At 42.4% G+C, this 26,046-nt stretch overlaps 1 protein-coding gene across 3 annotated transcripts in view; it reads right to left on the reverse strand.

Moving 5' to 3' along the window:
• The window catches only part of LOC121592196 (ankyrin repeat domain-containing protein SOWAHC), a 97,481-nt gene that overhangs the window by 14,709 nt on the left and 56,726 nt on the right, over positions 1 to 26,046 (reverse strand). For 2 of the 3 annotated variants that reach the window (XR_006004657.1, XM_041913581.1), the window contains exons 7-10: positions 13,145 to 13,234; positions 12,998 to 13,003; positions 4,115 to 4,187; positions 1,065 to 1,154 (exon numbers count right to left, since the gene is read on the reverse strand). Coding sequence is in view for 2 of the 3 variants with exons in the window: in XM_041913581.1 (XP_041769515.1) it covers positions 1,065 to 1,154; positions 4,115 to 4,187; positions 12,998 to 13,003; positions 13,145 to 13,234 (259 nt within the window). In the remaining variant the exon portion in view is untranslated. Of the gene's footprint in view, positions 1 to 1,064; positions 1,155 to 4,114; positions 4,188 to 12,997; positions 13,004 to 13,144; positions 13,235 to 23,221; positions 23,225 to 26,046 lie in introns of all 3 variants that reach the window. The other variant, XM_041913582.1, reaches the window with a different exon arrangement.

A 26,046-nucleotide genomic window follows, 5' to 3' on the forward strand; every position in this document is an offset into this window, starting at 1 on the left:
GGTTTCGTTTTTTTACTGCTGTTGCCACGCTACATACTATTTGTGTGTTTTTTGTGCTGGTTTTATGGAACCATTTTAATTAAAAACTGATAAGCGCACTCCTTTTGTGTATGTATGTGTAGATGTGCGTACCGGTCATGAAGTGGTGCGTGTAATGTAAAGTGCGCCAAGAGTGCATCCATATGGCGATGTATACCGCAAAGAAATAAATACACGAAAGGCGAAAGACACAATGCGGATCCTTCGTGTGCGACGATGATGCATTTTGGAAGGAATTGAAATGAGAGTAGATAAGGTGGAAGAAGAAGGATAGCATGCGGGAGATTTTGCACACAAAAAAATAAATAAAAGCATTATATTAAAAAGAGAAAAAAATACTTTACAAACCGATGAAAAGAAGGAGAAAAATAAAAGCATGCAATTAAAATTTTTATTTATAAATAAATACAATAGAGGCAATGAATACGAGATAATAGGATAGCATGCAGTAGGCAAACAAGATGAAACCAATTCCCTCCAGTACTCGATGTGCTTGGTAAAACTGCATTAGGTATAGATAACAAATCAGCACACCGAGTAGCGGGGTTTTTCCTTTTTTCTTTTTAAATACACAATTGCTTTGTTGATTAGTATTAGTATGAAGTATAGCGGCTGTTAAACGGCATTGGTCGCATTTCGCTTCTTCCGGAAAAAGCACTGATTAGAACGATTGCGACGCTCTAGCGAGGCACCCTCCGCCGGTGGTGGGTTCGCCGTGGCCGAAGCCGTGTTAGCAGCGCTACTGATGGTGGGTTTAGTTTTGGCGTTGTTACTACTGCTGATACTGCCGGGACGATTGTTGTTATTGGTATCGGCCGCACTGCCGGCCGCCGCCGGTGCCCGCGGACCGGCGGGCGGATGCGGAAAACTGTCTACGAAATTGCGCAGTGTCATTTGGTCGGAGGTCGCGGGCCGTTGGCGGCGCTTACGGCGCATGAACGTGCCACCGCGGGCCAGCGGTGACAGCGTCTTCGAGGGAAGGGTGAAGAATTTCTCATGCTTAGACACTTTGCGTTCATACTCACTGCTGAATGTCGACTCGGACACGCTGGTCATCTGCTTCTGGTACTCGAGCGCTTTCTTCCCGCTCCAGTCGAGCAGGTCCCGGTCGGCCTCTGCAAAGTGAGAATGAGTTGTGAGAGCTGATGTTAGAAGATATGGTTACGGTCATGCGCTTAAAAGTATTTTTTTTGCTTTTTGTTCGTTGTATTAAATCGGGTGGCAAAATTAAGATCAAAGCAATTGCGATTCAGTTGGATCGTATCATTTAGATAATTAGCACAAAATAACGGACAAACGACAATGTACATTATGCATCGAATCAAGTCCGAATCAAGACTCTGGCGTACAAATCGTACACCTGTTTCACAAATTTGGACGGCATTTCGCTGCCAAAGCACCAAACTTCGACGACCACACATCATCATCCTTCCGGCACAATAGCTGGCATGCCCAGTTGGCGTTTGAAATGGAGCTGACAGATCTATCTCCATTGGCACTAATTAATTCATCACCTAAGCCAAAAATAATTAACCAACGGTCGCCGAGGCAACACACACAACCGAGTCCGTGCCAGCGCTTTGCTTTGTGCGCTCTGCGCCGTGCAACCACAACCCATCACAGTCAGTTCGGGTTAGGAGAGATGGTTGAGCGATAATTCCATTCTCGACTGTGACTGCCACAAAGCAACAACGTCTGCTCGTTTCTTCCGCTGCCGGTGGTGATACTATCTATTGATGATAAATTTGTGGCCCAAATGCTTCATTAGATGAGCGCCCGAATCTGCGAACTGGAGCGCTTACGATGCCGCGACACCGACGCGATCTGTCAAAGCTGTCCGCTGTCTGTCTGGTCCGCACGTCCCCGGTCGGCCCGCTTAAGACAAGTGGAAGGGACCGGGGGCGAGGTAGGACCGGGTCGGTCGAAGCGCGAAAGATGAAGCACACACATTCGTCGAAGCGATTAGACACTTTTCCCGCGTGTGTATGTTTTTTTTCCTCTTCTGTTTGTTCCTCAATGACAGCAGACGGCTGGTGGTGGCCGCCTCAAACCTTTGCCCCGTTTCTCTACTCTATGGAAGTCGCGTGGACCCGGCCGTTTCGGGCTAATGATAGGGAATTGGGAAAAAGGTAGCAGTGGAGTGTCGGAAAACGGCCCCAAAACGCAACCAGCGCAACCAAGGAAATAGGATTGCCCGGCGACGACATTGTAGCCGTTCCCGAAATCACTTCCACTCTCCCTTTCCCCTCCCCGGTGAACGTCCCAGTGAAACCAGCACAAGGAGGAGCGCAATTTGTGAATGTGAACCCGCGGTTTTTGGTGCTATCGTCTGTCAATCAAAACTTATCGATCAATTTATTTCCCTTATCATCTGCGCTTAGGTAACCTTTACGAGGAATCGTGTTTTATTTTTTTTGGGTTTGTATTTTATAAGCCGGTCAGTGAAGGTACGTGGTACGTAGCTGGTCGACGTTCTTTTGACATCCTGCACGGTGTTGTTTCGATGGTGTGCTAGCGACTGATGCAAGCCGTGTGACAAACGACACGTAGAGAAGAAATTGGGTGCGCGTCCGCACGATTTGATAATTTGACTGACTAGGAGGATAGTACGGGCCGGGTAGCATTGGGGCCAGAGGGGGATAAATGCGGTGCTACTACTCTCTGGCGCTTTAGTTTTCGAGAATGGCTAGAAAATGGATAGCTTTCGACACACAATCGACCCGTAACTGGTTGAAGATCACTGTCTGCAGTCAGTAGTTTAAAGCATACGATTTATTGGATTGAACCGGTCACGATGCATGATTCTCTTTTCGGCCTTCCCGAGTTGACAAAACTCTAAAGGGGCCATTTAAATATTCTACTCCTTCTATACATCACCTGGCAAGAAAGCTCCAGAATATAATAGATATCGTTTTTTCTCCTTTTTTCCATTTTTGCCCCCGCCAATGGCTACCGATCATTCTACTTTCGGCGGAAACGATCGATGTCACGACGGTCGGCTGTCGTATTTGACAGCCGCCGGACGCGCATCGCAACTCCAATGTCCATTCATGACGCACGCTAACCAGGCAGGATATCAAGCAGTTTAGCTGTGTTTACGTTGCGCAGTCAAACAAGAATGATTTATCGATCGTTTTCACTTACGCTTGTCGCTTTTCAGAATGCCGCTGCAAACCTTCAGTGAAAGGCGGTTTCTTTAACAGCTTTCATCACCTTGTCTCAATGAAGCGTACAGTGTTAGATGAAATCATTCAAGATCTGATCAATGCCAAGAACAATAAACAAAAAAGTTTTATGAATGAGATATCACTGATGGGTGGTTTTGTTTAGCCACTCAAAAATCTATCAAACAGAACATGTATATTATAACAGAAAAAAATCTAACCAATGAAATAAAATCAAATAAAAAATAATGAAAAACTATCATCTCAAACAAGTATCTTTAATTGAAGTGTGTAGCTTACATCAAAGTAACTTGTTGAGAAGCCATCTATTGCAAAACATCAGAGTCAGTAGGATCATTAAATCAGATTAGATTAGACACAATTCAGAGAAATAACATTGAAGACCTACTACGAAATCAAAGTACGAAGAAGTGCGATCAATCAGAAATAATAATCTTACGATTAAGACATAATTTGAAATTATGTGTAAAAATAAAGATGCAAAACTGATTCAGTAACTAGCTTTTCTCAACAAAAATGCTTTAAAAAAGAGTAAATAATCAAGAAACTTATAAACATCAAAAGTTAAATTAAATTAAAGCTACCGTATGGCGTAAGTTTGTGTGAAAACGAAAAAGTAAGCAAAAGAAAAGCTTTTTAAAACAGATTTCAACTATTTAAGAATGTCTCGTTTTATAACATTCTCATACTAATTAATTTGCTCAGAAATAAATTAAAGCTTACAAACTCTGTAATATGTTCTTTAAAACACACATACTTCGGACAGAATATACGATTATTCCTCTACTTTATAATGTAACACCTCAAACGGATCTAATTTTGCTAAAGAAAACTAAAAAAAAAAACTATGATAAGAATGAACATGCGCCGTAAACGCATATTATACTCACTGTAAACGTTGCACAGCAGCTCAAAAATGTCGTTCCGGCCGAACTGTGTGGCAATGTGAAGCGCCGTATACCCCTGTAAATAAAACGAACCGTAGAGAAATGAAATTAGAACGACATAATTAGAGGTAAATTGATCGTACATCGTCAAGCGCGCAATGCTGCCTTAATTGATTTGTTCCACCGTACCCGGATAACCGTGAAACCTCCGAGGCAAAACAACCGACGGCCAAACGGCCGACGAGCGACACTTTAAGAGATTTTGAGGCTTGGTGCTTGAAGTTTGTATTAACAACGGCCAGACCAACCCCTGTGCCCTAGGCTGTGGGAAGGGTGGGTAGGGTTTTAAACATTGACTGACAGATGACAAAAGTTGCTCGGCGAATTTCACAGCCCGAGTAATTTATGCCCGAGTTACTGATTGTTGGGCCACACAGCAAACAGGGCAACAACAGCAACAACAAAAAAGCGTAATTATTATTCCACCGGAAAGCACTCGCGAGCAGAAAGCGCTCGCAAAAAAAAGAAAACAAGAAGAAAATGTGCATGAAAACACGCAACACTGGATGGATCCATGGTTATCCCAGAGGGGTTTGGATTGGGAATGCATATAAGTGGCCAGTGTTGATGCAGAGCAGCCAGTACACACTGGAGGCCTCACTATCTTGTTCTATCAACTAAAAGCCTCACGCTTGTGCTTGTGCACTCCGCGGACAGTGAACAGGGAAAACTTTCACGTGAATTGGCACACGATCGGCGAAAGCAGTAAAAAATAAAAATCGCCATGTGGAATCGCGCACGCGGATCGAAATGGACCGAAAATTCAATACACCTTCCAATATATCGTCCCGCTCCTCCCCCGTGTTTCGGTACGCAGCGCATCCGCCTGTAAACATCAACATATGCATCAAATGTTTATAATGTTGTCACGTATCCTTTGATAAGCGGAACTGATCTGACGCTGTTTTTTTTTCATTTTCTCCCCATCGTTCCTGCTGGGCCTAGTGTGTGCTCGCGCGCGCGCCCTCTCGATGGAACCGACTCTCTTTGTACTTCCGTCCCGAACTGTCTAACCCTTCTCGAGGAGTGCAGGCCGCGCGAGAGTTTTCCTGCGAATGCTGTCGATGGTTCATACCCTTTCCAATTTTTTGTTTCGTGTTATTTTATTCCATTTTAATTTAAACGCGGCACTTTCTCACCCGGCTCCGTCGACACACCCTGTGTTGTCACCGGTTATGGTGACGGCTGGGTGACCGAAGATTGGCTGGCGGCTGCTGTTTGAGCGAAATTAAAAACTTTTAAAAAAGGTACACACGAAGCAAGAAAAAGGGGTTCGGATGGGTTTTTGGGTTGTTTCCGCGGGTAGGTGCGCGTACCAACGTCCCGGGTGCAAAAGGCAATCCCAGTTCCAATCAACGGTGGAGCTATTGCAACAGTTCGGAAAACACATTTTCACACAGCCAGTACACTGTAACCGGGGGGCAAACCGGGGGATACGAATGGCGGTGCAGGGAGGTGCAGGAGATTTGATATGGATGGGTGCCCTGCGCTTTAAATTCGTTTCGTCATAACGACCACGATATGGGTTCTCATGTGTTACGATTTATTGATTGCGTTCTGCAACGATGCCACATTCAATAAGACACGTTATGGCGGCCAATGTGGTGTGAACACATATTGGCAATATATTTCTGAAGCTGACACTTCGTCGCTCTCCTCCTCCGAAAAAAAAAAACATTGCTCAAGCACAAACGTCTTTAGGAAATTAGATAAATCAGACATTAGAAACTAGTCAAAGTTGGTAAACAAAAACCTGACCTGTAGATCCTGTGCAAATGTAGCTACACGGAACAGCAACGCTCGACACAAACCACTCCGTCCGACGGTGGGTTTCGGACAATCGGATGAAAAATGATACATCCAACATTGTACGGCAATTAGCGGCAATGTCTTGGGGTTAAATTATAATGAAATCTTAAATTTCAAATCGATTGCCCGACCGGGGCCATGTTTCCGCCATGTTTCCAGGCTACGTACGCACCCCCGTCTCGGCTTGTGCTTTCTCGGATTCGGACAAGATTGCGGAAAGCCGATACCACATACATAATACACACCCGGTTTGGTGTGCTGAGGGCCAATTGAATCCATTGCCCATTCTCAGCCACTGGCTCTGTCGTGCATGTGAGTAAGCCGGCACAACAGAGTTACTCTCACGTCAGCAGGAAAGGAGTCCACTGTCTTGGACAGCAACCTATCGAACCGTCGAAGGTGTGGAGGTGTGGTGGATCTTTACTATCATTAAAAGATGAAGCTTGCTTTTTGCTTTGCTATAGACCAAGACCCATCCATTTCCAAGGGATTGTTCTTCGCCCTCGATTCGGCTGAAGACGTTGCTGTTTCCGGATCCGGGCAAGGGTGGGAGATGTAGCGGATCCGTGTATGATGGTGTGCTAGAGATTTATCTAAACACATTCTTCGTGTACCATTTCGTCACAACTGCAACGGACCGCAACGCGGCGCTTCCACCGGTGTGTGGGCACGTTCGAGAGCGCTATTCAAACATAAATAAATAAACTCCAACATCAATTGAATCGCTTTCCGAATGTTTCTCCTCCGCCGTACCGGCACTGCCGCTGCCCTGCGGCGGAGGACTTTCTCTCACCTTTTCTTCGAGCCGTATTTTCATCAGGCAGACATGTTTACCAGTGCCCGCGTAAACAACCGCTTGCCTCTCCACGGCAATGCTGTACTCCTACCCCGGCGCCATCAGGCGCTTTTGTGATCGTTGGCCTTTTTGATTTGACCCAACACTTCCACCTACACACTCCACACATACCTTCTGCCCTTCTGGAAGGGGTAGGTAGAGCACTATTCGAACTCGTTGGGAGATCCTGGCGCACAGCGCTTCCCAGCGCAAATTGTTTCCCTTTTCATCGATCTGCTGCAGAGTGAACAGCCACAGCAAGCAGCAGCAGCAGCAGCCCGTCAGTCTGCGATGATGGCTGTCCTTGTTGGTTGTTGGCAAACAAATTCATCTAACCGTAGATTTACATGAAGATTCCGTTCTAGGGTCCTTTTGCCTCACAGTGCTTTCATCCTCAGATGGTTCGCTGTCAACTCCAAACGAAGGTGGAAAAGCCCGATTCGGAAGGAGGGAAACCTTTCGTTTATAATAAATGAAATATTTTATGTATGTATCACCCACAACACTATTTGCATTTGTAGCGTACACAGCCACAAACACATACCTATATGTATACATTTGTGTTCTCCACAGTATGGAAGGAAGGGTACATGTACATCATCGAGTGACAAAATAGGAAATGAAAATTTTCAATCAAAAAGCTTTGCTTTTCCAACTACAGACGCCTTTGATGAGTGGCCGATCGCATAGCCGGTTACGATTGCAGGACGAAAGCTTCGGTACGGTTCGATTGCAGCCTGTTTACCTTACTTGTGTTGTTGGAAACAGATTGGTTTGCTAAGCAAACAACCACACCAGAGCGATGGTTAGGTGCAATGATAGTGTCGTAAGGGACAATGTTTATTAAAACTGTCTTCGTGTGATGGAGCGCGGATGTTATTTGAAGTGGAGCAGTTCTTGTGTCGCACAGTAATTAAACTGGATCATTTGCGATACCACTGATGTTTGAATAGAACAGGACAAAACACAGCATTAAGTACACGAATTCAAAAGAAAGAAAATTACTTCCTTCCGATCAAAAATTGACAAAAAACTAAACATCACATCCCCTTCTTGACCCTAACGCCAATATTTCATACTAGACCATCGCGATCTCGAACGTTGACAGACTACTCCGTCCCGCCCTGAGCCGATGAAAAGTGGAAAAAGCGACCAAAGTCGAATTGCAATATCCAGCCCACGGTTGAGGTTGTTGTTTGGTGTATGTGTGTGAGAGTTTTTTTTTATTTCGCGATGCCCGCCACCATCGTATGTGTACCGTTGCCTTGTTTTTTGTTCGTGTGTGGCAATCTTGTAAAAATGTAAACCAACAATGAACTGCAACGGGAGGGTCAAACCGCGGGAAGGTAAAACACGCTTCGAAAAATCGAATACGTTATGAGCGACCGCGAAAAAAGAGATCGTGCGCACGGCCACAGTTATGAAACTTTGTGGTAGGTAAAATAGTACGCTACCAACGCGTTTTTCTTCCGTGGCCGCCCTTCCCTGGCTAGGGCGGAATGGCTGACGCATTCCTGAACGCACGCTCTGAACGCGGTTATGGGTTTTGGCCGAAGGATTTGTCGCAGTGAACCCGTGTGGGAAGGACGAGAAACAAGAAGAGCGAACCAAAAAAAAAAAACCCCTACCAGTGTATCTAGCGCGCTCATGACGCTTGCCGATCGGGGGCGTTTTCAAGAGAAGATAAAATAATATTGTCCTTGAGCAGAAGAGCACGGGACGAACAACGGGCAACCTGCTCTGGACGAGCGAAGACAGTGAGCAAGTCCTGCTCGTCCGTTCTGGAGCTTCCTTAGGGGTTCTTTTTCTTTCGTGTCAAGTCGTTCAAGTAGCTGAACTACGATCACTTTCCACATTTTGCATGTTTATATTTATTTATTTCCCCACTCTATTGGACACGATCGGGTTTTTCTTCTTCTGAGGTTGATGTCAAAAAGCGCAAAAAAAGAAAGAAAAAAAACTTTACTGAAGACGACGACGACGTGATCAGAAGTCGCTTCCCTCGATGGTATAAAAACCTTCGCGCTATCAGATAGATATTGAATTATTTGGTCACGACTTTTTCCATCGACCAAAACAGTACGATGCGGACGTTAGCAAATCCGTAGAGCGTTGGTCTCGGGAGAGTGGGAATATGCTGGAATGCCGAAATTAAGATTCCATCCCTTAGCAAAAGGGAAAATAATTACACAATTTTATTCAACAAATTAGTTTTTAATTCTATCTGTACCGCCGCACAAACGGTACGGGGTATACCGGCCGGGTTTATCCAGTCGGCCATTGGAGCAAAGTAATATTATGCCGAACGATTTTGTCACAATCGTTCGGTATGGTAGTACCGTTTGTGGACAGACAAATAAGCACACAAACAATAGTTGAACATGACACACCGTAGTACCGTAGTGGCCGAACCACACTGGACACCGTTGTTCGGTTAAACGGTTTTGCACATAAACATGAAAAATGCATATTCGAAGGTCATGCAGTATTGCGTTTTCACCCAAGACAGAAGCAAAGAATGCGAGAATCTGATACTATTCAGATGATCTGCTGCTTGCCGCACGTATAATGAATAGGGAGATCCCAGTGTGGCCATGTGAGCCACTGCCAAACATGCATACATAAGCTGCCTTTGTCCTGGGTGTGTTCACAGGGTGGGTGAGTGGGTGCTGGAGGGGGTGCACATATCGCTTATGTGTGTAATCGTTTTCTAGCGCGAACAGCTACTTTCCTGGCAAAATATTAGTGTAACATCATGTCGAAACCGGACCGGTCGCTGATGCGGCGCGTAATGGATAGGAGTCAGGGCAATAAAAAATTATTAATATGCATGCATAATTTTTCACTGCCATTCAAATTAGTCGCACATAAACAATTACGGTGGGATGTGTGCTGGGTGCGACCAGAAGCTCCCGGTGGCACTCAGTCGAAGGCTCATACTGGTAGGCTGACTGGTGGTGGGCTCTGTACTCGCGCGCTCACACAACCATCTGGGGTAGGGGTAGGCACCATCTGCGTGGAAGTGCTTCTCGAGCGCAGTGCATTTGTGGCAAACGTAAAAACTCAAGATGTTGATGGTATGCACGTATGAGGTAGTAAACAATGGCCAGAAAGAAGGAACCATTATTTAGCGCGAAACATTATGTGTGAAACATTACAAACTTATTGGATTGCTTGGTTATGGGAAGCCAAATAACAGTTCAGCAACCTTGGCTGTCTCGCAATAAGACAGGTATTAACAACATTAGATTAAGAAACGTAATTGATAAATTGGTGTTTATAGACCTCTAAATCTGTTACAACGAAATCGAGATAATCATAGTTGCTGTAACTTGACAATTCAGTTTTGGAGACATTAACTGCAGATAAGGCATTAGACGGAGAGGAAACTTAAACATTATGCAAAAATAAATTCATATTTTTAATCCAGAGGCATGTTTCGCTGGTATTTTTAACACATTCCTAGGATACACTGGATCTGCAGTGTTTCAATTAATTATCCTTATTCTTCTTATCTTTTTTTCCAAATTATTTTTATAATTTTGACAAATCTTTTTTCATTGATTCCAAGAATCGGCCCGAATCCAATCTAAAACTACAATTTATCGTAGATAAGCGAATAGTCTATAGAAGAGTCATGTGGGGTATCTTCTTCCTCTATTTGGCGTAACGACCTACGCAGTCATGCCGGCATATACAAGGTTTCGATACTTATTTCGTACCACGAAACCGGATAGTCAGTCCTTGCTACGCGGGGACGGTCCATTCTGGACTTGAACCCATGACAGGCATGTTATTATGAAGTCGTACGAGTTGACGACTACACAAGATTCAAGTGTAGCTTGTCTTTCACTTGACGTGAGGTCATGCGTCTTCTAAGGGCTCTTTTTGATGTAAATAATAGTTCATAATTTATCTTTTCGTTAGGTTAAGCTAGATTAAGTTAACAAATGGCCAAAGCCTTACATTGTTACATCCTAAATGAAAAGATAAACTGTCTCTTGACAAATTTGAATTTGGCGATGAAAAGCGATGACGCTAAATCTCGCAATCTCTTATCTTATAATTATAAACAATATTTAAAATAAACAGATTTAATAATAATTGGCGTTGAATTGAACGAACATATCACACTTTTTTCATTTATGTTGATATAAACTAAAGTAATTCGTATGATGACGTAAATTAATAGCAAAGATAGGCAGAATACCCTAAAGTTGTGAGAAAAATGCCAATGGGGAGGACGGTTTAATCTAGACTTCAACCCTTGATGGGCATGTTGTTAAGTCGTGCGAAATGACCATTGTACTACGGTACCACTCAAATATATTTTGGTCCAAATAAAGATAATTGTACCATTATAAATGCTTTTTTTCCAAAATAAGGCATATTACAAATTGGTAAATCGATTGCTTGTATAATGAATACAGTAAAACTTAGGCAAGAACATCAAAGACGAAGTCATTTTATGAAGCTGTACCAGTAATTCCTTCAGACATCGTATATGCTTTGAATTCAAAAACCATTTTGGTAAAATATATTATATCAAGTGATTATAACAAGAATAATCAAGTGTTCTAAACTTTTGACATGCACATATTCATACAAAGTATTTCGAAAATATGGTGAGTTTGAAGTTAAAACAAAACTGAAATAAAATAAATTCATTGCGAATGTTATATTTATCCTTAATGTCTTACGCAAGTAAAAACATACGAGATAAAATGTGCTGGTTAAAAACTCAAAATGAGTTAAGAATTACATTTTTAATGCCTATAATGTTCGCATCTTTCTATTAATAATATGATGTCAGAATATAATAAAAATTGTTTCAGCTTGTACAGCAAATGTTTATCTATTATTGTCAGTTGCCAGGCTTCAGCATTCTTTGTTTAAATTTATCATACTTAGCTGTGATTATCAAGGGACGAGACAAACATACCACCAGCCCACCAACGTACATCGTTCAGATCGTTAAGAGAGAACTCCAATTCAGAAAAGCTAGAAAGAAGACTTATCATTCACCTTTCTCGTAAGAAAATAAATAAACCCGATTCGTTCGTCTAACAAACGGTAGGCGGATTGATGAATGAAGTTTTTATTTCTTGACGGTCAATCCTTCAACCAACACCAAAGCGAACCAGTTCATCAAGCGCTACGTTATCATCGTCCAAGGATCTTCCGTCTGCATATCAAATGTTTATGATTTGACAAAAGAGTAAAATCCAAAAAATCAACACCGCCTAACCATTCCTTCTAGGGGCACAAACACACACGAAATGGCGGCTTTTTTGTGCCGGACCTTTCCCCCTTGCCTCACCTTCGGCAAAGCGCTTTCAACTGTCCCAATCGGCTCAGAAAGTTACGCGCTTCCAAGACGATAGACGCAGAGAAACTTGCTCTATTTAAAGCGATCGTCGTTTTATCGGTTCCCGTTTTTGTTTTCTGTTCCATGGTCGCCTGTTTGTTTTTGGAGCTTTGTTCTTTGTCGCTAGCAAACACGGTTCTACTTCACTAGGCAGTTGCGTTCGGCTAATTAAAGCAAATGTCTTTTATACTGTTCCGTTAATGAAATTATAAAAACTAATTAGCGCTCGGTCAGTAGATGTGCGAGGTCTGGAGCTTTCTTGGAGGTTGGCTTTGTTGAAGTTTGGTTGTTGCTTTCAAACTGTCTCTTCACATTGTCCCACAGATGTCCAATGAAAGTAATACCAAAAAGAACATGCCCACGACCCTAAAACCAAGCTCTGCGCTACTAGTGCGTTGGCTTGCCGATGTTCTTCTCACCTACAACCCATTGGTCTAAACATTCCATCTTCTTGCAAGGAAATGCCACTGGATGCGGAATGCCATTCAACATCCTAATGTCGATGCTCTCCCGATATCCGCTACCATCAGCGGCGAGTAGTAAATTAACGACTAGCTCTACCGCATTTAATATCTCGTTTAATGGTTGGGCTTCTGGTAGGCCTTGTGGCAAATGAGAGACAAACAAGAGCCACCCAAAAGGCTATTTGAATCTGAGCATAACATAATTGCTCGTTGCTTCTTGATCACGTTGCTAGATTATCGCGTTCCTACTTGATGGAGCCAAACGGCAATAACCCAATGGAGCCAAACGGCCCGTTTCATCGCTCATCTCGTTAGGAAGTTTCGTTTAGAGATTTTGGCTGGTCACTTACCCCGTTCTAATCATAGCCGAATCCGTGGATGGGTCAGCCAGTGGCGTTGATGGTGGCGCATAAAATGAAAGAAAACGTGGTAAAACATTAGAAAATACATGCGCTACATGCAGTTACATGCTACTGTACTACGCACTACACACATACCGTTCTGGCGTTGACATCAGCTTTCAGCTTACCGGCCACCAGCTTTACCACGTCCTCGTTACCGTGCTTCGCTGCCCAGTGTAGTGCCGTCTGTCGGGGAGGAATGAAATGAAATTATTAAAATCGTAAAACACAAAGCCGGTTAATAAAAAATAAAAAAATTGTGCGAATCTTTTGATACGATCGATTGCAAGATAATACGCAAATAAATAGATGAGAGAGCTGTAAGGCTAGTTTCAATTTAGATACGATCTGGGAATCATCCATGAAGTGTTGCGTTTCATCGTGATTGCTATATCACGCGCACAAGATAACCCTACGTTCACACTCCCGTGCTGATGATGAAAAGCTATAGAACAATTCCGATAGCGACGGTACACTGCTTCCAGGTCATTAAAATGTATAAGATCATCGTTCGGTGCTGAAATTATCCTACACACATGCGTGAGGCTCTATACACAGTCTTGCGCGTACGTGGAAGCCCTGAACCGGTACGGGCATGGAGCGGTGTTCGAGCGACGACGGTCTTTCTTCAAACGTGTCAGATTATAAATTCGTATATTTACCAAACACCAATTATGGTTACACTTGTTTGTACACCGGAAACACATGTACTGTGAAAACGGTTGCGCTACAAAAGCTGGCTCGAGATGTTTGTGATTTTTTAGAACCATTTCAACGTTTCTTGGGCCAATCGTGGAAGCACCAGTGTGATCCACCACTAATTTGCCTTTATCAAATATCAATCAACGGCATTAGCACATGTTACGGCACTATTAGCAACGGTTGGCGTGCCAGGACATCATAAATCCTTCAAACAAATCACCTGAAATGTTTGCCTAAATTCGAGCACCTTTTGCAGGGTGAACCATTCCAAAGCAACACAAGAATGAAGCGAATGATGCAAACGAGATAAGTGCAGCCAAATACACACGCGGGCCCGAACATCACAAGATCTTGTTATCGACAGGTGGATCAACAGATGGGTTTGAGTCAAAACTTCTAAGCTACTTCCCGTCACAAACACGTCGCACCAACACGTGGGGGTCAGCGATCAAGCAAAAGATGTGCATCCTTACACGGCATTAAACCTCTATGCAGATGCAGCCTGTTGGGCGGCATAAATTATCGAAATTAGTGGATATATTGTGGTAAAAAGGCGTCCATTTCTAACAGCTTTAGCATACCTCACAGCTCGCAAATAGCTGCAGGAGTGCAAATTTGCAGTTGTGTATTTCATTTTTTCCTCCGTAATCTTACAGCTGCAAGCAAGCAACAGCATGGCGATAGTTTGCATAAAACCATACATTTAAAAATTGATCGTAATCTAATAGAATTTAGACGTGATGTAGTTCTTAGCCCAAAGTAGAATTCAATAAATCCAGTAATTCAATTGCTTCTAAGAAAGAGTCTAAACCTATTTCTACTGACGCTAATTTTAAAGAATATCATACACAATTAGATTAATACGATACAATATACAGGTCACTTGCACACTTTGCCTCTTTTTTATTGTGCGTCATGGAATCACGATTATTGTTGCTTATTTTTACCACGTTTGACGACACAGTTAGAAGTTCACGTGACAAACGCTCACGATTTTGAGCAAGGTTTTATATTGCCCCTCGTGAATAGAAAATAAGTAATCCGTCGGCTTCAATGTACAATACTTTCACTTTTTAGCAAAAGCTTTTACTTCTGAACCCAATTAAACTCCCATCACGTGATACCAATGTGGCGGACCTCGAATTAATTCAAACGAAACGTTCGTCATTTGTTACTTCCCAGGTGTGCGAATCAAATATGATGTTTAAATAAAATTTCATTAGGTAATCTAGAATCACGGAATTAAGCAAAATTAGAATGTCATGCTAACGCACAACCAGTAGTGTTTCTTTTTTGGTGCTGCAATTTACACAGAGTGTCGCCGCTGGAGGTTTCAACCTTTTTCGAGTACGGACCAAAAGCCAATACGATTGTCTGAAGACGGTCAGCGTCACCAGCAATAACAACAATAATGACGGCAATTATGGGACGCGATAAAAATCACTTCCAGGGCACATATAAAATGTTAAATAGCTTCGCTTTGCGTGCTATCCTGCGCGATCGTACACGGCAACTGGGTTGGCTGGCTGCTTACAAACAGAAGAAGAAGAAGAAAAAACAGTTTCTGTCGCAAGCAAACGACGCTACAACAGCCCACAGTCGATGCTTCTTCTAGGGGTTCGTTCTTGGCGCGAGGCAAATGAGAAAGGGTAAATAAATGCCACCAGAATACATACACAAAGCGTGACCACGTGAATCCGCCGGCCTGGAAACACGCATAAGCGAGTGGATTTGGAGTGTTGGGGTGGGGGGGGGGCTTTGTTTTGGGAAGAGGACAAACAAAAACACGCGCAAAAAGGAAAACCAATCCTGCGGACGGGGTGCAAAATATTTATGCTCTCTCGCACCGGTCCGGCCGACGACGGTGGCTCGTGGGCTGTGCTGCACAAGTGTACGGTTAACAGATTTCCGTACTCAAAAAGCTCCCTTTACTTGTGCGAGAAATTGGAACAATTTCGGTTAAATACTTCTAAGGGACAAGTTTATGGCCGGTGCCGGACTATGCTGCTCGACGCCGTATGATTTATGTCTGGCGTAGCTCGGCTCTAAGAAACGCTTTTGCTCCATTCCTCCACGGCGCCAGGAGAGCCTGATGGAGTGAGGGGAGGGGGCTGCAAAAAACAGGCATGGCTCCATTATGCTGCGCGAGCACTGATCTGCTCGTGGTTACAATGCGCGCGACTCTTTCCGGGAGGGAGCAACGTTATTCATCTCTGACCGTTGATCCACGATTATCCAACATTAACAGCCCCCGAATCCGAGCGAGCAATCAGCAGGCATCGAGCAGCCACCGGAGCCGCTAACTGGACTGCGGTTGGCTGCATCGGTTTGTGCTTCAGCTTTTCCCACCGGGCAAACTGCCGAAAGCTTCTGGCGACATCAGGAATGTGTGCGCCTTTTGCATTGTCGACTGTCTCATCCGATTTTTACGATTCACATCAAGGGCCACAACGGCAGCACGCTGGAGCGGGCGGAGGAACGATGGCGGAAGCAGCGTGTGCGGTTTGGTAGGAGTGCGAGTAGGCAAAGGGGGCAGCAAAATTTTGCAATTGAAATTGAAGTTACACGATGCGATGGCGCCAGCGTGCGACAGTAGTGGCGGTAGCTAGCACCATTCGGCAGCCGTTTACCGGACCGTTCTTGGCCCGGGGGCCATGGCAGAGGCGGCCAGTGCTTCGCGGAGAACGACCGACGGACTACCCAATATACGTGTACCAATGAGAAAATAAATGAAAATAAAATCTTACCACACAGCGGCAAATCTACCCGCCAACGACGTTGGTGGTAGATACTTGGTGTATTTGCAGTGAAAGATCAATTTAACGATTCGCAAAATTTTCAGGGACATATTTAACTTTAGCAGAAATAACATTTCAGATAACTTGATAAGCGCGTGTAACTCATTTTACTGTTTAAAAATCGTTAAAATAAAACATGGTTATTAAAATATGCAATATAAAATATTGTACTGATCGTCTGACATCGAGTACAGACAGAAACTACTGTTGTACGCGAAATTATGGGGCGTTTTACGATACTAGCCAGCTATTTTAAATGGTATTGGAGACTTGACGGCTGAAATCATGTCAACACTCAAAACTATTTTCATCCTAGATTATTTGAACCTGAAAAATATGTAAACAAACGCCGATTCGTCGCAGGCTCAGTCAATTCATAAAGGATTGTTTTTTTTTTGCTCATGCACAAATATTTCGTCAAAAAAGGTTACAAATTGTTTGGATTGATATTTTAAAACTAAAAAAAAACTACTATATCCCATTAAAAATGGGAGATCCCATTAAAGATTTTAAAGTACATCTTTCTTTGTACACCCATCCTGATATACAATATGGCGGAAGGTTGTTGACTAGACAAATAAAAGGGCTTTATAACAGAGAAACGAGGTGGATAGAGTATATAGTTTGACGGTTGGCGTCTATAATCATGTAAATACGCCATACAAAACCACCTCTTGACTAGCCTCAGGTTTTCAATCTAGATCATTTGAGTCTCAGAAAAATATAAAAAAACGCCAATTTGTCGCAGGCTCCATCAGTTTTAAAAGAGTATTTCAAGAATTTTTTAATTAATTTTAAACAGAAACAACAAAACCAAAACAAGTTATGGCAGTCGCAACTATCAAATGAGAATGGAAAACACGTATGTTAGACATTGTTACACTGGCAGCAAAGAGCTAGGAAACACATCACAATTCAATAAGTTGGTCTTAAAATGTTCCATATCTTCTCTAAATTAATTGAAAATGAGTTACGAATTAAATAACATATGAGTTGGAAAAAACGAGCTTAGGGAGATGTTTTGAATGTCTATGAACGGTGTTTAATGTTTTACGATCAGTAAAATTTTTGTGATAAAAAGTATCTTCTAATATGTATTCTATAACTATTGGGCTAATGCTAATAGCCATAAACCCGTTCAATACATCCTACCAGCGTGTAAAATGTGTCTAACAACCAAAAGATGTGTTCATAGGATAATACGACAAGCGTTTCAAAACAGCCGCGTCGATCGAATTGATATACGGGTTACGAACGCAAAGTGGTGATTTGTACAAAAATTAATATTACAACAAATGATAACATATTGTCGCATGGCGGCAAATCGACGACAGCTCGATGCCTTCGGTACGGCAAAAGTGAAGCACGAGCAGCAACCGTACCGTCAGTTTTGGCGGTGAATAGAAACGTTATTTTTCGTCCAAGACATAATTTATGTTTATTAGCGAAAATCTGTTCGGAGTCGTGTATTGTTGTCTCAATCTCGATGCCGCCGAAGATGGTTACGATGCGTTTTTATGGTTGTTGTTGTGGCTGCTTCTTTCAGGTTGCACATGGTGCTGCTTAGAGACTTCCCATCCATGGCTACTTTCCCTAGTACGGGTGGTACCGAAAACTTGGTACGGGTTGCTTCCAAAATAATAATAATAATAATAATAATAATAATAATAATAAAACTGGAGTAGATAAAGAAGCACCAAATACAACGGTTTCATTCCTTGAACACCCCGCTGGGGTGGTGAGGGGGGCGGGCCCAGACAGTCCAGGGATCGCGGAGACATCATGTTCGTTTGGAGATGCACTGCGCGAGCATAAAAGATGCTATCAAGATTTGTATTCAAATTGCATCGATGTAGCCAGGTATAGTGACCGGACGAAGCGCGCGGTTCTAGGGTCTTTGATGGTGTTGTCGTTTTCCCATCGGGTAGGTTTGCTATTTCCAGTAGCAGCCGCGGCGGCAGGGAAAGCCATTCTTTAACGCGGCATTTTTTGGCCACTTTGCCGCAACGTGTGTAACACAGTGGTGTTACTTTTTTGTCGTTTTGGTTGGTCGGTTCATGTGTGCCGTCATTGTGCTGCCTTCGCTTTCGCTGTGTGATTCGGAAATCAATTTGTTTGGTGTAAGTTTGGCTCTCCATCAACGCAATCCCGATATAAGAGCGCACGGGATGTTGTCACTATTCGATTTCGAATACACATGTTTTTGTCATTTGTGTTAAGCTTTTGAGAATCGGTCGGCCGATCGTTTCGGGTGTGAAAGAAAGATGTCTTATTCAATGAATATTTTCAAGATGAACCATGACATCCTTGCCAAAATGGTTTCGATAAAACAGTTAATGCAATGTAAATGTTGGGCATCCTCGTTACACCTTGCTAAAGATCAATTGGCAAATTTACGACATCATCTACATACATTATATGCTTGTGATGTTTGAGATATGAATATCATATTATTCAATTCAATAATCTTGAAAGATTCGCAGAATTAAAGCCCCAAAACTATAGCAGAAGCGACATGATGCTGAAGTTTATCGTTTAAGCTTTTTTATAATCATTTTTGTGTTACAAGTGTATTAAGAATATTTATTATTACTTATTACTTATTACTTATTACTTATCAAGGTTACTGTAGTTTAGTCGCTCAATGCTATTATCAGAGAAGGGTCTCATGAATAATTCTTTACCATAGGGTTTTAACCCTTCGCAGTACATTACAGCGAAATGATAATTAATAATTTAAATCCGCTGCTAAATACCTGATGTAACTATGAGTCTATTGATATCATATAAAAAAAATATTCGGGGTAAAATGACGCGTCGGATTTGTATGGCAAATTTGACAGGAAAATCATTGAAATGTATGAAAATGCAAATTGTTGAATCGCACAAAACGATCATTTTTGGAACGCAAGCATTGGGGAAATGTATAAAATAAATACAGACCTTCATCAGCAGAACAAATGTAAAACTTAAGCACATAGTTTTGATTTTTTATGACAATTTACATGACATGTTTGGCTAATGCAAAACAAAGTCGCCTCTAGTATTAAAACATCAGTTTGTCATCATACAGTTTAAAAAATGGTAACTAATTATAAATTGTTCAGTAAATAGCTTTCGTTGGTCTAAATTGACATTAATACGAAAATCTTTTGTGATTTTCATTACCGGAAATCATTAACAGTTGCTGAAGGCAGAAGCGGATTTATGCATCTCGGATCCCTAAGCGGGAGATCTAAAGGAAATTCCCTAGTTTCCTTAAAAGTCCCCAAAATGTATATCAACAAACATTACACAATTTGCATTTTGAATGATATCTTTTTACAAATACCAAATACATAATCATAATTTGGTTAGGGATTATCTTATTCTTCTCTTTTAATGGCAGTATTTACATGATTTCAATGTTATCTGCGGGTAATCAGGTTTACATATTTTGCATACTTTTCAAAACTGTATTCAAATACTAGCCAGTGTTTGGTGTAAGAAAAAATTCATTTTCTACAAAAGTCCTTAAAAAAAATACGCATTTGGTCGTCTTTCTAAGCTATTGAGATCAACTATGAAGAGTCTTTTATGTGGAATTCAATCAAACAATGTCTGTTGTCCTGACATTGACCAATTTGACCACTTTAAGAATCTGACAATTGGTCTAGTAAAGCGATCGGCAAAGTACTGCTCGCGAGCCGCATGCGGCTCTTTGATATCGAGATGGCGGTTCATTAATGTTCATATATTTCATAGAACTTTCACACAATTTTGCTCTTTGCGTGAAACTGTACGTACATGTGTGTATAATATGGCTCTTTCGGACGCAAATTTTGCCGACCATTTGGCTCATTTGTACTTTTGTCTTTGTAAAGGATGTTTTGCAATTCATTTATTTGCTCAATCATGTATATGAGAGGTGAAAGCCACTGCACAAAGTTTGTGTGATTTCACTTTTTACAGAAACATGAAAATTGCCTGAAATCCAAGTGTCCGACAATGATTATCCTATACTTGCTTATTTGCAGACTTGTCGTCCTTGAGATCAGGGGAGCAATTGAGATCATCGATGAAGTACTTAAAAAAAGAGCTTCTTCATACTTTCTTGTCATGAGAGGTTTTATTGCTAATATGGAAGAGTGCGAAAGTATGTCAAGTTTATTTAGACCTTCAAAATCTAACTCCAAAGCTCGTAATAGCTTTTGGTTGCTATAACCATTATCAACACAACACACTTACTTGTTAGAACGTACTACTTTGAGAAAGACTTAGGAGTTTTCCGTTCATATGGGGATTAATACAAAAATCACTCGCTTATAAAAGCGAACTAACATGTGGAGGTTTATCTTGAGGCCTTCTTTAGGATGGGCGCTCCCCCCCACGGTCGCTTAGTCCGCTTACAGTAAATTGTAAAATGCTGTAGGTCAATTGTGGTCAAACAAACACCTGGTTTGACACTAAAAGTCTGTGCCATAGAAAAATAAATATCCTTTCAACCCATAGTATAAACCAATCGTTTATCGTGAGTTCACGATGAGTTCACGTGAGTATGAATGTCTTTTTTTTTCGAAATACCAGAATACTTATGGAAGCACAATGATATTCGATCCCTCTGTGAATCACACCGCTGCGGGTGTTTTATATTGCCCGTTAGCTTAAAGATCTCCTTTCGCGACTCTTAAAAGTAACGATCGAAATGTCATTGTTTGCCATACTCGCGCAGATGGTGTCGGTGGCTTTTATTTTAAAATTTCGATGCATTTTTTAATAGAGAGAGAGAGAGAGAGAGAGAGAGAAAGAGGGAGAAGTAAAAAGAATAACGCAACCGAGGTGTCGAGGGTCCGTTGGTAAAGGTGCTGAATGAGTTGCAACGGCTGGGATGGTCCAAACGTATGCTCGGCGGTGCTGGCTTGCCTGGCCTGCCCGCCCTGGTGACGTATTTGTTATTTATTTATTTTACTTTTCACAGAAGCAGGACACAGTTTTAAATATTCCCGGTCAACATAACTTTTCAACGCGTTTTGTGTAGCAAGTATTCCAAATACGTGTGCGGGGTTCTTTTTTTGTTTTTTTTTTGTTTTTGCAGCATATACGGGTATCGCCGGGACACCTCGCCCGGTTCAGAGGATTCCGGCTGCGTATCTCCCTTGAGTGTGCAAAGGATGTGGGAAATATTTCTTTTGTGTCTTGTGTGGCTATACGTATTACCTGTCGTCGGTTGGTTCAAGGAGCGCGCGTTTGACTAGCAGGGACACATTTTGCCCGGATCCCTGAGGTAGGTTATTTATTTGGCTCCATTTGGGGGAGAAAATGAGACGAAAATTGCCACCAAAAATTATGGAGAGTAGCCATTCCGCCGCTGCTAAATGTTCCATCGGCTTCGGTAAAGCGACGGCCGAAAACGGGGCAACAGGGCAGGCGGAGAGAATTGGAATTTCAAGATAATCGATTTTCAAAACCTTTTCGCTAGTGAAGATTGCACACTATGCAAAAGAGTACATTTCTTTCGCGGGAGAAACCATCGGTGCATCCGCGAGCTTTATGTCCCCGCAGTGAATGAAGCAGCATTACGCATTGCGAGGCTTTGGTGAACCAAATTCTTGCTCCCTTTGCGAAGTAAATGCCCAGCACGGGAGTTAAGAAATGACTTAACAAAGGGAGGAAAAATATAAGACATTATATTATCATCCGTATCAGTGGCTACCTTATTTTTTAGGAAAAGTGCATAAGACAACGTTTATTTTTTGGTGCGTGGCTCGTGATGCGTTTCGTTTTGCTCTACTCACGTTCCGCTCGCTGGTGCACACTTCTCGCTTTTCTGTACCGGGCAATCTGCGTGAGCGTTTTGCGTAAATGTTGGCGAGTTGTTCTCGAGAAATGAATTGCATGGTGTGCCCAGACCATGAACAGCCAAGAGGGTGGCGACGGTAGTCCGCAGGAAAGCAAAAACGAAATTATGCTCCCGTTTTATCAAAATTTGTATCTACAAGCAATTTATTATCAGTGCTGTAAAAACGGTCACTGTGCAAAACTGCAGTGCGATCCCATAATGCAGAAAAACCTGCCCAGACAGTTTTCAACGGCCAGTGCGAATGCTGTGGCTGGGAAAACAATAAGTTCTTCGCGACAGCTTCGGGTTCCCTGTTCTTGGTGGGACCTGTTGTTTATGTACGCTACTCTTCAAGATACAGAAGATCATGGAAACTGGGAACCTGGTGTCTTTGTTGGTGCTGGTCTCCTCATCACCAACCGATCGACGAATGTTAACCCGCGCAATGGTCGAGACGGAGGGGTAGTATTTGATGGGCGAGCGTGGATTGCTTAGCAGAGCTGACCGCTGCGTTTCGTTTTCCTGTGTCCAGCGTAAATATGGTGCTGGCCCAGAAAGCCGCAAAGCCTATGGGTTCTTGACTCACGATCGTAACGCACCAGCGCGTTCGATCGATAGGCAAAAACAGAATTCCCAAGCTTTATGGGAAAAGTTGCGCGAGCGGATGGCGTATGGAGCAGCAGGCGCTGGTAAACGCAAACCAGATTATTGATAGAGATCGGCGAATCGTAATAGGGATCGTTTTTCTGTCCCGGCGCGCAGGCTGCGTTCCCACTGCCGCTACAGCCCGTGCGCTTCATGTTCGATGATAGTTTTATAGGCATGAAAATGAAATGAAATAAACTAAATACTCACATACTACACACATCGCACCACCGGTCGGGCAGTCCCCAGAAGGTCAAGCCGCCGAGGGCCGAGTGTGCATTTGCAGAACGGTTGCAGGGCACGATGGTGCGCCAGCGGTGCGCGATGTTTCGGTGTTTCGGACGCCCATATCAGCAGCAGTATCGATTTCCAGATTCATCAGATTTATGATCGGTACGAATCGGAAAACACACGTCGTCCACGTCGGGTGAGCCATTCGGGATGTTCCGGGTTGATGAAGGGATGGGCGGAAGGCAACCGGGAAGGGCAGCAGCATGGAACGAAGAGAAAGGATAAAATATAAATTTAATAATTTATTCCATCATACATGCTATCGTTTAGACGTTATGCATTTGCTGTTTGGCGTGGCGCGTACGTTTCCTGTTTCCTGTTGTTACTGTTTTTACGAACGCATGTTCGATTGCAATTGGCGCCAAACTAAACAGCTTCGTGGCAGCATTGAGTCTATCGTTTACTTTAACCGATCATGTGCATAGGGCGTTGATAACTATAAGCTTTAACAGCATGTTACTGCACGAACATAACAATTTAAGTATGATACCAACTTTTGTTTTTAATCTATTGTAAAGTATAGCATGAAAAGAGCGATCTTAATGAACCAAACCAAAATACACTTCCTTGAGATATTTCTGTAATGCAATTTAGTATTAAAACTGCTATTTTCGCTTGAGTTCTTCTGGCTGTTGGGTATTAAGAATGCAATATGAGCAAGCACAGCACTATTAGAAGAGAATAATTAAAAGAAAACAAAATAATTTTTAATTAGTACATAATTTCAAGCTCCATATGGACCGAGCCCTCATGCGCAGAACATACCTTCTTACAGTACATCAACATGCCACAGATAAACAAGCACGGTAGTGGCTTAAAACATACCTAATCCGGCTAAGATTGTTTCGTCAAATTACTGTTTATGATTGTATCATGTGAAGGAGATTTTGGTAATAGATTATTATAAAAATTCTGGCATATTGGGGGTCTTTAATTTTGCCTAGCGTGAATGCTCCAAACCTCTATTAATATTCCACCTTATCGAGTTTTCTCTTTTCTATGAGTCTTTCTCTTCCAGGTGTTACTTCATTTCTAATTTTGTTTAGAAGTATGGATACTGATGACATAGTTATGGTATTTTGCACTTCAAATCGAGCATTTGATTAAACATTGTTATTAAGTTTAAATGTATTATCTTATTAAATAAAAACTTCAGATATGAGATAGTGAATTGAGTTATTTGAATTATCGACCTGTTCTAAACCACAAGATCACAACGACAGATTTTGCAGCTTTTGTGAATTGAAGAAAATATCCATTCCCAAGAATTTCTTGCACAAATTCAACTCCCAAACGTCTTTTTACACGATTCCGTGCTGGTCTGCATACTTCTGGTCTGTCTAGCACGTTCAGTTTTAGGTATGGAACGATCTCCAAAATGTTTAACAACCATTTCGTGGCTTTTCAGAATGTCTCAATTTTGAAATAATTTCGTCTTCATTCCACCCAACAAAGCGCACCACCACCGAACGGCCACTTCAGATCCTGGGAAGGCTTGGTCGTGCTTGTACGATTCGATCCTTTCCGATCTTGTCCCTGCTGAACACCATGGCTGCTCTCACGACGATTAGCCCGCCAAGATTTAGTTTCCATCTAGATATCGACCAGGCTACCACGGGCTGGGCATGAGATGACAATGCAAAGGACGCTACTGCCCCTGGCGTCGCCGAAGAGCTCGATTCTTTAATTTGGCATTGTCCGTACCGACGATCTGCTGCAGCTCTTCGAAAGTGCCGGGAGCAGCTCAGCAGTTCGGGACCCGATTGTCTGTGTGTGGCTTAACCGGAACCCTGGCAGGACAGTTTTGCTTTATTTAGACCTCTCCGAGCAGGTTTCTATTGAACCGAATGATGATCGCGGGTGGGACAAACTGTCGCGCCATAGTCTGTGCTCGCCAAGCCGGGGCGATCGGATAATTCGTGCACATTGAACAATCGTTCGATAATTCGCCGATGCTATGCTGCCACTGCAAGAAGCTGTGCCGGCTTCCGATAATCTTGGGCCAATTTATTTGTGACCTTACTTGAAAACAAATAAGGGGCACGTTTGATTACAAGCCCAGCGCACAAGTCGTGAGAGGTCGTTGGTTGTGGCGGCGTTTTGCTAAGCGACTTATGTCGAATTCGGGTAACTGACTGAGGAAGGTGGAGATTCAGAAAATGAGAAATCAGACAGTGGAACCATGATGAAGCGTACGGTGAGGTAGTACATTTTTAAAGTGATTTTTATGGCGGTAGTGTAAGTGTCATAATCTTTTGCTGCTTTTTAATCAGTTAATTGCTCATTGTCTAAATTTTTTTATTGTTGTTTGGTATAACTCAGTTTTTGAATATATTTTGGGCCCAGGTTTTAAGCGGAATACATACACTGGATGCCGTAATTAGTAAACTAAACCGATCGATCCAGTCAAATTTAATACAGAAAAAACGTATGCTATGTTATTAGTAACATATGCTATGTGTTTCTTCATAATATTTTGTTACTGCAGGTTTGCACGACTCTATTCTATCATTATTCTCCAATCGTAATTTGCTCTAGTGAATCATTCGATAGCATAATGTTTCAAGCAACATAATACATGAATGAAAATTCTTTCAGTCCCATACAAGGGTCTGCCTTTTTGCTCGGTTCCGTCACACTATGTATCAAACTTTGTCTGCTGATGAGATATGTTCCTTCGTTCCAAATCGTGGAGAAGCAAACCATCTCTACAGTATTCCCGTCTTGTCAATATATCATATACG

The sequence above is a fragment of the Anopheles merus genome, chromosome 2L (genome assembly GCF_017562075.2).
Source record: "Anopheles merus strain MAF chromosome 2L, AmerM5.1, whole genome shotgun sequence".
NCBI lineage: Eukaryota > Metazoa > Arthropoda > Insecta > Diptera > Culicidae > Anopheles > Anopheles merus.